This window comes from Martes martes (assembly GCF_963455335.1).
Source record: "Martes martes genome assembly, chromosome: 8".
Lineage (NCBI taxonomy): Eukaryota > Metazoa > Chordata > Mammalia > Carnivora > Mustelidae > Martes > Martes martes.
The window spans coordinates 131,001,472-131,014,701 of NC_137895.1; the positions used below are offsets into that span (position 1 = coordinate 131,001,472).

Genomic DNA, 13,230 nt, shown 5'->3' on the forward strand with positions numbered 1-13,230 from the left:
GGTTTCTAACTGGACATCAGTAAAGGAGGGTTCATTTCTCTGCTTGCCTGACCCTGGGAACTTAATAGCATTTACTTGACAGTGACCATGTAGGGAAGTATTAAGAGCCTGCACTCATTCTTCTTTATACTGTATATTCCTGAACTTTGTTTTCCCCCATGCTGGTTCTGAGTGGTTTAAAAAAAAACAGGAAGTGGAGGGATGGGCAAAATGGGTGATGGGGAGAGGGAGACACAGGCTTCCAGGTAAGGGATGAATAAGTCACAGGAATAAAAGACATAGCAGAGGGACTATAGTCAACGATACTGTAATAGCATGGAGTGACAGATGGTAGCTGCACTTGTGGTGAACATGGCGTAAGATATAAACTTATGACTTGCCAAATTACCATGTTGTACATCTGACATTAATGTATTATAACAATAAAACAGCTTTTAAGATTTAAAAATTAAAATAAAATAAAATAAAAGTAACAGAAAACATCTCAGCAGGGCCACCCACAACCATGACAAATTTTTAAGTTCTCAATGGCAATAGACTTAATCTCAGGACTCAGGACAAAGCAAGGTTGTTTGACCTGTTCTCCTGATCTTTGACAGGTTCTGCCTCCAACAGACCTGGGGATGAAGGCTGCTGGCATCTTGGCCCTGATTGGCTGCCTGGTCACAGCCACTGAGCCCAAAGTCTACACTCGCTGTAAACTGGCAAAAATATTTTCGAGGGCTGGCCTGGACAATTACCAGGGCTTTAGCCTTGGAAACTGTGAGATTTCTTTCTTCCTGTTCTTTTCCTACCTTTGGTCTCCCTGATGAGATGTCCGAGTCTCTCCAAACCCCCAGCTTTGCCTGTTCCATGCTCTACCTACCCCTCCCAGGATGCCTGCTAGCTATCCACATATTCTCAAATGATGCTCCCTGGGGCACCTCTCCTCCTCCCTACCCCTCATATCCTCACTCCTGGAGTCCTCCACCAATGACACCAGCAAGGGAAGGAGAAAACAACGGCTCCCTTGCTGGCATGGTAAGGGCAGACCTGACTTCCGACCTAGTCCGGGTGCAGCCACTGACTAGGTGTGCTACTTTGGAAGTGCCCCATGGGTGTGCTACTTGCCCTGTCCCTCCCCAAGTTCTGTTGGGACCACAGCATTATGGTAACATGTGTAAGGGAGCTCTCCTCTAAGAGCAGACTTGGAGAACAAAATGCATTTCTTTTATTGGCATTTCTGGTTTTTCCCCATCTAGGGATCTGCATGGCATACTATGAGAGCCACTACAACACGACAGCTCAGACCGAGCTGGAGGATGGAAGCATCGACTACGGCATTTTTCAGATAAACAGTTTCACATGGTGCAGACGAGCTAAGCTACAAGAGAAGAACCACTGTCACGTGGCCTGCTCAGGTACACTTTGATTTTTTAAAAATAATGTCCTCAGGAGACTGTGGACTCTGAGAAACAAACTGAGGGTTTGGGAGGGGAGGGAGTAGGGAGGGGGGTTGGGCGAGCCTGGTGCTGGGTATTATGGAGGGCACGTATTGCATGGAGCACTGGGTGTGGTGCATAAACAATGAATTTTGGAACACTGAAAAAAAATTAAATTTAAAAAAGAACTGCATGGAAAGAAACATCTTACCTAATCTCATCTATAGATGAAAAATCATTTGAAAAATAGATTTCTCACTAGAAACCACAGCATGAGAAAAAAAAAACAGCAAAATATTCCACAAGAGTTAAAAGAAAATATTAATCCAGATTTTTATGTACAGTAAAAATATTCATCAGGAATGATGAAGAAATCAAGACATTTTCAGATGAAGGAAAACTAAGAGAAGTTTTCACAGACCTGCCAAAAACAATCACTAGAGTAAATTCTTTGCAGAAAATAAATTATAAAACAATGAATCTTACAACATGTCAAAGGAAGGAGTATGGAAGTAAAAATATGAGTAAATACAATGGACTTCACTTTTCTTGAATTTCTAAATTATGTTTGATCGTTGAAAAAAATTATATTGTCTAATATAGTTCTCAGTGTATATAGAGGAAATAGTTAAGACAGTTATACTAGAAAGGGGATGGCAAAGGGGCTGAAAGAAACTGAGATTTCTACCCTTCATCTGAATGAGAAAATTTTTCAGAATTAAAACCACAGAAGGCAAAAACAAAACACACAAAAAAGGAAGACTGGAAGACAAAGAACAAGCACAATGAATAGAAAACATTTACAAATATGGCAGATATTAATCAATGATATCAATAATCATTTTAAATATGAATGGTCTACATATGCTAATAAAAAGACAGAAACAATCAGAAAGTACAAAAAAATAATGTCCTTAGGGATAAAAGCAAGAAAGCTGTATAATGGACTATCTACCCATTTTCTGCTTTGACAAAACCTTGGAGTAGATGTGCAAGTAGGTCTATGCCATGCCAATAAATTATTCAACAGTTTCCCGGGATGACACTTACCGTCCTGTGGTCTACTTGCCCAGAGATGACTTACTTCTTCTAGGATGGTTTTCATGAACCAACCATGAAAATGGAGGAGTGGAAAAATTATCTTATTACCCTTTCATGCATAGAGACATTATGTATGTTCAATAAAGAGAAAGCTGTTTGCCAAGTGCTTTCCGTAAAGCAATCTATTGAAAGTGTGCATTGATGCTTCTTTGTACAGAACAAGACAAATAAATACACTTTACATTTCGTAAACAGTATAAATTAAGCTAGAATTCACTTCTAAGGCTTCTACTTCAATCATTTAAGAAATATATATGTGCACAGAAGAGGCTGACGGAAAGCATCAGACATAAATTCTGGTATTGGGAAAGAGAATATATGCTTTAGGAAGTTAAAGGACTATAAACAGGTGTGGGTTGAGTGCTGTGGACTTCAGAGGACACAGACCTCATTGATAAAATCATGGAAAGTCTTGTAGACACAATGATATTTGATCTAAGGCTTGGAAGATAGGTAAAATTTGGACATTCAGAGGTAGTGAAGAGTCATTCCAGGTAAAGGGAACAACAGAAGCCAAAAGGTGCATGTGGGGAGAGGGTATGGGGCACACACAGAGAGAAGTGAGACATTTGTGTTATCTGGAACAAAGGGGATGTTAAGACAAATAACAGGACCCAGGGCTGGAACGGTTGATTACTACCTGATTATGAAGGGCCTAGGAAGCCAGGTAAGATGTATGTACCAATTTCTGCCTGCAATAGGAAATCAACAGAGGTCAGTTGATTAAGAATTGTTCCAAAAGGATTAATCTGCAAACAGGGTATGAGATATTGCCATTGCAAAGTTTGAGGTGAGAGACAGAAAGACCTCAATGATGGTCATGGCTGATGGGATGGAGAACAGACAAGAGATATTCAACAGATCCTGCCCTCTCTCTACAACGTCAGCACGATGAGGGCAAGGATTTTATCTGTTTTGTTCACTGATATATTCTCAATGCCCAGAGGGGTGCCTGTCCAGAGTTTTGGGGTTCAATAGATATTCATTAAATAAATGAATGGAAGGAATTAGGAGCAAGGTTGAAGATAAGGAGTTATAAGATATTCTGTGGCAAACTCCTTAGGAGAAGGAAATAAACTTTTAATTCCTCTTTGACACAAACAGGATAATCAGTACATATGTTTGAATGTATGAATGATTGAACAATATGTCAATTTTCCAGTAAATTGTCCCTACACCTACATTATAAGAGTATGGTCACTAACTCCTGAAGCAAATCATACAGTTGTCAATCAATTCCTAATTTAGAACATTTTTCTGTTGGGCTAAAATACACCTCTTTCTAGCTTTCTTCCATTAATTCTAGTTTTTCCTTCTGGGTTTATTTAAAACAAATTTGCTCCATTTTATACATAGAAACTTGTTAAATGTTTGAAAATAACTAGTAGATATTTATCTTTAATTTTTTATCTTCTTATCTTCTGGACTAAAACATTCAGTAGCTTCACCTTCCTACAGATGTGCCTCCCCATCCATGGTCAAGTTCATTAGCATTCCCCAAGAGTTTGCCAATGGAGTCTTCAATTCAATACACCACCTGGACATGAACATTTTTAAAAGTTGAAAAGCAGGAGGACAAGGGCTGGCTAATTTAGTAATTAGAGAAATCTGAGACCTAAACTGACAGTAGGAAAGACAAGAAGCAACCATAGAATCCTAAAAGGGCTCAGAAATCAGCAGGATCAGCTAATTCTTGAAACTGGAATGAAAGTAGGTACAAAATAGGAGAATCGGACCATCCGTTTCCCTTCCTGACTCCATTCAGCTACTGGCTGTTCCTCCCCAATTCTGGCAGAACACTGGAGCTTTCCTTTTTGGACAAGTGAGTAGAAAGTCAACTGAGGGGCCTCAATAACCTGTGAATGTGAGAGTTTCATACTGAAGACACAGGAGATTAAATTAAAGTTACCATAGTCCCAACAACTTTCCTCCACTGAGATCCTAGAATGACAGATAGCAGCAGGCTATCCTCTCCAGAAGAGAAGATCTGTCCAGGAGAATTCAGACAGATGAAAAGGAAATAACTAAAGATTCTGAGTAGGAGCTCTCCATGAACAAAACTAGCCAGACTTCCTTATAGGAAGACACACAGTTGAAAATCCCCATGTCTGTGTATAGAACACCTACGAATCAGTTTTTTAGTCTCTCTCTCTTAAATGGGTGCAGATAACCAAGAATCGCCATAGATGTGTCATTCACATGCAAGAGTGAGACAAAACAAAACAAAAAACAATATGAGATAAAAGTAACTGTTTTGAAAGCAAAGATTATATAGGGCAATGAAAAATTTCAAATGAAAAAGGGAAGTATCAACGATATCTTCAGATAGATAACATGTCTTATCAATGAAACAAGAAAAGGATGCTTTATAAAGAAGAAATATTTGGAGAAGAGCTCCTGGAAATTCAAAGTATGACTGCAGACACACAAAACACTCCATAGATAAGTTGGAAGATAAGATTGAGGAAATCTCTCTAGAAACAGAATAAAAAAGAAAGAGATAGATGGAAAATAGGAGAAATAAGGATATGAAAAATAAATGAATCTGAGTAACACAAGTTTCAGCAGGATAGAAGAGAAACAGTAGATAGAATGAAATCTTTAAAAAACATTTCCAGGACTGAAGGGCATCTGTTTCCAATTTATAACGGCCATCACAAAATCTATGTTGATTAACATAGATTCACACTAAGGCACATCCTCATGAAATTTCAGAAAACTAGAGAGAAATAGAATACAGTATAGTTTTCAAAGAGAAGATGTGTGTTTTTGTGTGTGTGTGTGTTTATCTTACTTGATGTTCATTAACATTTTGGATCCCTGAGTTCATAGTTTTCATCTTTTGTCCTTCTAAAACTTTAATGATATATGTATCAGATCATTTGATGTTGTCCCAAAGGTCACTGAGGATCTTCATTTTTTCCATCTTTTTCCCTTTGTGTGTTTTATTTTCAATAGTTTCCATTGCTATATCTTCAAATTCTCTATCTTTTTTCCGAAGTGCTTAATCTATTAAATTCATTCATTAAATGTTTTATTTCAGAGATTGTATATTTTTGTTCAAGGTCATTGCTTTATAGCTTTCATTTCCCTCATTTTATTCATGTTTTTCTTTAAGTCCTTGATATAAATAAACATATTTATAAATTGTCTTAAATTCCTTGCCTGGTAATTCAAGCAACTGTGTCATTTCTGGGTCTTAACATTGACTGATCTTTTCCCTGGTTATGGGTCACATTCTTATGCCTCTTTGCACATACAATAACATTTTGTTGGATCCTAAAGATAGTATATGTTACATTTTTAAGTGTCTGGATTATGTTTTCTTCCTTTAAGGAGTGTTGGATTTCATCTTGGCAAGTAGTTAATTCTGATCAGCTTGACCCTTTTAAGACTTGCTTTTAAGTTGTGGTAGAGAGGGGCACCTGGGTGGCTCAGTTGGTTAAGCCACTGCCTTCCCTTTAGGTCATGATCCTAGAGTCCTGGGATCAAGTCCCACATCAGGCTCCCTGCTTGGTGGGGGGTTTACTTCTCCCTCTGACCTCTTCCCTCTTATGCTCTCATTTTCTCTCTCTCTCTCTCTCAAATAAATAAATTTTTTTTAAGATTTTTATTTATTTATTTGACAGACAGAGATCACAAGTAGGCAGAGAGGCAGGCAGAGAGAGAGGAGGAAGCAGGCTCCCCGCTGAGCAGACAGCCTGATGTGGGGCTCGATTCCAGGACCCTGGGATCATGATCGGAGCTGAAGGCAGAGGTTTTAACCCACTGAGCCACCCAGGCGCCCCAATAAATAAAATCTTTAAAAAAAATTGTGGTAGGGAAGTTTGAGAGTCATGTTTATGGTGGGGTTAATTTAGTGCTACTCCCAACGCATGCCTTTTCTAGTGTCTTTTGAATGTCCAGGGATTCACCAATGTCTGTCCTTTCTGTCTAGTCAGAAATCAAATGTCTCCCAGCCCTGTGTCAGCTCTGTAACTGTAGAGGTCCCCGGTAATTGTTTTCTAGCTAGCTTCGTGGAGTCTTACCCTTTGCAAGTCCAGTTTAAGCCTTTGGCCAAAGGTTCAGTGGAATCCCTACGCTGATTTCTGGTGTTCTCCTCCTGGGTGGCCCCTAGCCTTCAGGTACTTTTTCCCCACAAATTGCAGCTGCCTTCGCCTCTTATCTCTGTCTCCTCCACTTAAATTGCCATCTCCTGCCTGGGTTTTACCTTTCTGGTCTGGCAAGTGCCTCTGGGCAGAAAGTCATGGTGATCATGAGACTCTTCTCCTTTGGTTTCTATCTCTCAAGGGTCACGATCCCGCCTTGCCTTTTGCCTAACATCTGAAGATAATGTGCTCGTGTATTTTGTCAAGTTTCCTAGTTGTTTACAGCGGGAGAGAAAATCTGTTTCTCCATCATGGCCGTGCTTGACTTTACACGCAGTTGACTAATTTAATATTGTTCAATTTAGTTTCGAATACGGAAGTCTGGGGCAAACCTATATCTGCAAGGCAATCTTGAATTCTAGAAAATTAAAATGTTGGACGGTTCATGGTTAGAGGTGAACGAACACTCCTATCTGCTTTCTCATCATAAAGAGCATGAGATTTTTAGAGACAGCTTTAAAATAGAAAACAGGATGTTGGTTTTATATCCTAATCACCCCTCAGTAGCTGGCCTCCCTCAGCCTCAGGCCAGAAAAGCTTTAATTATGGACAATGTCATTCTGTCCCACGTATTACAGAAGTAGGGACATTTGTCATGGGAACCCGGAAACAAGTTAGCCTTATGGTCTCTTTATGAGAAACATGACGTTTCCTACATATACGAGTCATGTGCACCTTTTGACCGTCTTCCAAAGCCATGCCATCTCACTCCCAGGCCAAAATCTATTTCCAAAATTCCTGCCTACCATCCCCAAACTCGTTGGGCAGAATATTTTTATATATGCGTATATACACACAAATAATAATATAATATCAATCTTTATTTTCCTACAACAGCACAGACCTCTTTAAAGTGAGAGATGTTTAAGGAAAAGGAAGGTCATTGTTGTCTCTTGTATCTAGCCTCATCTATTTTTATTACTCTCTATTTCCCATCAGCTGGGTATCTGAGTTGGCCTTTGTCACTCCAGAGAGAGGAAGGAGATGTCAATTGTGGCCATGATAGTGATACAGTAGGTAGGAGGCAGGAGGATGGTGGGGAGAGACAGAGAGACACTGAAGCGCAACTAACTTACCTGAAAATAACGTAATTCTTTCTGCGTAGATTGCTGATGTTTTCTGTTGTTTATGTGGGAGAATAAACTCTTCGGTTGAATAATGCTTTGCTGTTCAACAGAACCCTTTGACTGCAGAGACTTGTCTATTTAAAGTAAATGGAGCAGAAGCAATTCTTGGCCTGGAGCCTTAGAAATACTTGCTCTCTTGCCTCATTTCTGCCCCTCTGCTGCCCCTCTGTGGTGAGTTCATTGTGTTTTCACATCTCCGCACATCAGGTTCTCGCTTCCCAGCCCCCATCTCCCTTCACACATTTTCCTAAGCAAATTCAAAGTCACGTCCAACTAGCACTTTCAAGACATCTCATTACAGTTACAAAAAGCTACAGCAAAGTGGGGGACTAACAGACAAACTACAAGGTCTCCACCACATGGGCCTGAGAACCTAATCCTCTCGCCAATGGTACACACTATCCCCAGCCAAGCAAACTGCCTTACCTCCAACACAAGCCTTCCACAGTGTGTACATGACGTTGCACTGTCCTGGCATAACAGAATATTCTCTACGTCTTCCCCACTATGGATGGCCCACCGGACCCACTTCTCCTAGGAAACGGGCTCCAACCACTTTCAAACACAAACGGTATCTCAGCACTTACCAAGCATTTGTGCGCCCCAAATAAAGGGTCTCTAGGTAATTTGAACATGCAGCAGATACCAAGCCCTTGAGTTTGGATCATCTCTTAATCAATAAATAATTACTCGAAAAATGAATATTTATGTTTTTATTCTCAACTTCACTGGCATATAGTATTCCATAAGCAGGCCTCTTTGCTTAAGTGTCTGCATTGGAAGGAAGTAGTCAAGAACAATAGAAGTTAAGCCGTAGGTTTGAATTCAGGTTCATTTAAAGGGCTGACCTTGGCACGTACCCACACAGTTGTTTGAGGCTGAACAGAGATAATACACGAAGAGACCTTACAGGAGGTGGACACACAGTAAGTTTTCAATAAAGGTTGGCTCTTAGTAAGAACGATTACTATTCTAACTAATCTCTCTAGAAATTAGGCAAACGACTTATAACCTAACAAAGCTTTGATTTTCACTGTGAATCAGATGTTACTGAATTTGCATAATGTCTCCATTGGTTTTCCCCGAGAGGTCGTCACACCTTTTGTTAATTTTCTCTTGGTTAATAGAAGTTTGTTTTAAATTAAAAAAAAAAAAGATTTAGAATGAATTTGCTCAAAAGAAATCTATTACTACCTTTATATTTTAGTTAAGCTTATCTCAAGAAAAAACTCCATTTTCAACTGAGTTTACAAAATAATTGTGTATTGTAGTGATCTGTTTAGGCTGACATTCTTCTTTGGTTATAGTTTTCTGAAAATAAAAATAATGCATTTCTACTGTCAAAAGTTCAGAAATATGCAGTGAAGTTATAAGAGCCTTTTTATCCCACAATTGGGAGCTAAACCTTCAAATACTGGTAATGATGACTATCTTTTTATCTTCTCTCTCAACCAGTACTGTCCAATAGTATTTTCTGGGTTGATGGAAATGTTCTCCAGATATCCACTATGAGAACCACTAGCCACAATAAAGATTCACAAAGCATCTGAAATGGAGTGAGAGCAACTGAGGCACAAAAGTTCTGATTGTATTGATTAATTTAGATTTAAATAGTCCCATGTAGGGAACGGCCACCATATTGGACAGTGTAGCCCTAGGAGGATATTTTCTACAATACTGAGAACCTTACATTAGGAGCATTTTCACTATTACAAAATCATGTCAACATTTGATTTTAAATGGCACCCTGTTTCATTCTGTGGAGGTATTATTATTAATGTGAACACCCCTCTTATAAGGCAATTAGATCTTTTCCATTTGGAAGTAAATTAAATAAAGCTAGGGTTAACTACTTTGCAAATAAATCTTTGTCTACATTCATGATTCTTTCCTCAAGATAGATCCAGAAAGGGGCACCTGGGCGGCTCAGTGGGTTAAAGCCTCTGCCTCCGGCTCAGGTCATGATCCCAGGGTCCTGGGATCGAGTCCCACATCGGGCTCTCTGCTCAGCAGGGAGCCTGCTTCCTCCTCCCTCTCTCTGCCTGCCTCTCTGCCTACTTGTGATCTCTGTCTGTCAAATAAATAAATAAAATCTTAAAAAAAAAAAAGATAGATCCAGAAAGAGAAATTACTAGGTGAAAGATTAAGAACCACTTTAAGGCTCTTGACCCATACTATTACATTGCTTTCCTGAAAAGCTGAACCCATTATACTCTCACCAGCAAGCACTGAAGAGCGCCTTTGTCCTTGCACCCTTGTCAACCTGGAGCATTTCCCTGTCCTTTAAAAATCTTGGCCTAATTAATAAATGAAAATGATATCAAATGGTGTAGGCTTTTGTGTCTTTGATTGGTGGTGGTGATGGGCAGAGAGATGGACCTCCCAGATTCCCCTTGAAGGGAAGATGTCTGGCTCCAACAGCGTCTGTGTAATTTTCAGACTATCTCCCTGGCACCTCCTTTGGCGTTGTCTTAGCTGCAGAGGACGGCCCCATCTAATACTGTGCCCCTCCGGGGCAGTCCACACCCAGGGATTAACGGAGAGGGAGTCATAAAGACTTAGCCATTTGGGTACCACTTGGGCAACTTCGATGAGCCTGCATCGCAACTGGACACCTCCATCTACCCACTCCAGCTTCTGTCCCCTTTCTTGCACAGATGTGGATCTCTAATAAACACTCTGCACCCCAAGCCCGTGTTTGCATTTACTTCTGAAGATGTGCAACAGAAATGATGTTGGACTTTATTTGCCTTTTTCTGGTATGTTTGCATGGAGGGTTTTGAGGCCGCTTCTGGGCAAACAGGAAAGAATGCTTAGGCCAGTACATTCACTTGTAATCAGAAGATCTGTTATGTCCGAAAGCCCTAGAAAAACTAACAAAGACTAATGTGTCTGAGATAAACATTTTTGCATGTAAAAAATACCTTGGATGGATTTTTTTTTTAACGCACAAACTGGAAAGTTAAATAGACAAGTTTAATATTTACCTATAAAGAGATCATAAGTGCCAAAGCATCCCCAGTAGAGAAAAAAACATTGTAGGTATTTCTTTAGGACCAGGAGACACTCTCCTCCTGTGCCTAAACACATTCCCCAAAACCCTTCAGGACTGTAACTTCAAGAAGCCCAAATGTGGCTACTCTACAAATGTGGCTACTCTACAAATAAAAAAAAAAAATTCTTTGATTTGTGAAGAAGCTCAACAAAAATAAGAACATGGCTCCTAGTTCTTCCCACCCTCCTGTTCCAACAAGCAGTGAGAAAAGTGCAGAAAACCTGATCAGGGCTTCCCCTCAAATAACAGTCTCAGCTAATACTCTACTCCTCTCTCTTACAGCCTTGATCACAGATGACCTCACAGATGCAATTATCTGTGCCAAGAAAATTGCTAAAGAGACAGAAGGGATGAACTATTGGTAAGAGTATTTCCTTGGCCAACTTTGGCTGACGTGGCCAAAACCGACCGTGTCCATTCATCACACTTCATTGGGCACTGATAAGCTCACCTCTGCAGAGAGGTCCCACGATGTTAATGTGACCTTGTCTCCCTTCCCCATGAGTGTGTGGCTGGATAGTGAACACGGCGAAGGGGGTTTCTATGGGGACGAGAGACAGTATGAGTCATGGGGGTTTGCGATTGCTTTTCATATTAGTATTCCAAACAACAGAGCAATTCCTCATGTGAATTTCTGGTGAAGGCCATACACCAGAGGAAAAAAGCTTGAATTTTCTCTCCTCTTGGATGAGATCTTGGAGGGCTAGGGCAACACTTTGTGGGGAGAGAGAACATGCAGTAGCGAGAGAAAAATGACCATGTCAGTTACACACCATCCATTGGCTTGCCTAGGACAGTGCACAGACACGGTCTCTGGTGCTCCCAGTTACCCAAGACTGGGTTTCCTGTGCACATCGCTAATCAGGTCACCTGCTTGGGGAACCTGAATTTTCAGCGGCGTAGGTGTTGAACTAAATGATCCAGCCCTATAAAAGTTGTGTTTACCTGTTGCTAAGGCTAATGAGGGCAAGGAGAAAATCTAGAAGAGAAAAGTCTTAAGGCAAAGGATAAAGTCGTTGGATCTCAGAAACAAAACTAAATCCTGGGAGCCACTGGTAAATTACCTCTGGTTTCGAACCTACGGATATTTGGATTGTCATGCTTCTTTCTGTTGTTCCTGCTTCCCTCTCCTCTTTAGGCAAGGCTGGAAGAGACACTGTGAGGGCAAGGACCTGTCTGAGTGGAAAAAGGGATGTGAGGTTTCATGAATTGGAACTGGACCTAGGAGGCTCGGCAACCACTCCCTAGGATTTGTAGTGAATGTCCAAGTTCTCATGTCACCTTGTCCCCCCTTCCTCCCAATGTTCCTTCTCGAAGCTGGAGAGGGAAAACTAAGTTATAGTTTTAAGGAAATAAATATTTCCATTTCAGTATCTTTACTTCGCCCTGACTCTGTTTAAGCAATGTCATAAAAGCACAATGGTGAGATTTGAAAAGTCACCAGCAAAATAGTTCTAGCCCCAGAAAGAACAAACTTTCCATCTTTGTCATAAAGATTACTGGCTCTTTGGGCCCTGAAATGGCTTCTCATTTAAAAAGAGGACTCCTGGGGCATCTGGATGGCTCAGTCGGTTAAGCAAGTGACTCTTGGTTTGGGCTCAGGTCGTAGGGTCAAACCCTGCATTGGGCTCCACGTGGAGTCTGGAGTGGGCTTGGGACTCTCTGTCCCTCTCCCTCTGCACCTCCCTCCTGCTAACTCTCTCTCTCTCTCTTTCTCAAATAAAATAAATAAAAGAAGACTCAAGGGGCGCCTGGGTGGCTCAGTGGGTTAAAGCCTCAGCCTTCAGCTCCAGTCATGATCCCAGGGTCCTGGGATCGAGCGCCGCATCGGGCTTTCTGCTCAGCAGGGAGCCTGCTTCTCCTCTGTCTCTGCTGCTCTGCCTACTTGTGATCTCTGTCTGTCTGTCTCAAATAAATAAATAAAATCTTAAAAAAAAAAAAACTCAAATCAAAAAGAGCAGGAGATGAATGACCATGGTTTGCTGACCTTTTTCCTGAAGACTTAGGTCATTCTTCTCTTGGTCAGCAGACACACTGCCCCTCCGTAACTCACCACTGCCAGAGAATATGTTTCTGTGAGATCTAGACAATCCTGATGGACACACTAATGGGGATAAGTGGGGGAAGTTGCAGCCGTCATCTTTAATGTTAGGAGAGTTCCCCACGTCCCAACATCTTTTCAAATTAAATCTATCAAATTCAAAACTAACATCATGGTGGCAAAATTGCTTCCAGCCTTAAGCCTATAGATTTTGTTAGTTTGTTCAGGAAACTGGTGACTATCTGAAGGGCACTTCCTTACCTGTAGCACTGAGCCAAGGAGCTCAGATCCCAAAGAGCTGTTCCCAGAATGCACTCTGCTCCAGGCAGGGATGGCT

The 13,230-nt window shown here is 40.8% G+C and overlaps 1 protein-coding gene across 1 annotated transcript; it reads left to right on the forward strand.

The window, feature by feature from the left end:
• Positions 1–623: 623 nt before the first annotated feature.
• LOC308347708 (lysozyme-like protein 1) lies at positions 624–12,060 on the forward strand (the record flags this gene model as incomplete). The annotated part of the gene is made up of 4 exons (XM_080811356.1): positions 624–762; positions 1,242–1,400; positions 11,135–11,213; positions 11,991–12,060. The coding sequence occupies 4 exons, from the start codon at positions 624–626 to the stop codon at positions 12,058–12,060; spliced, it is 447 nt and encodes a 148-aa protein (XP_080667482.1).
• Between the last annotated feature and the right edge of the window lie 1,170 nt (positions 12,061–13,230).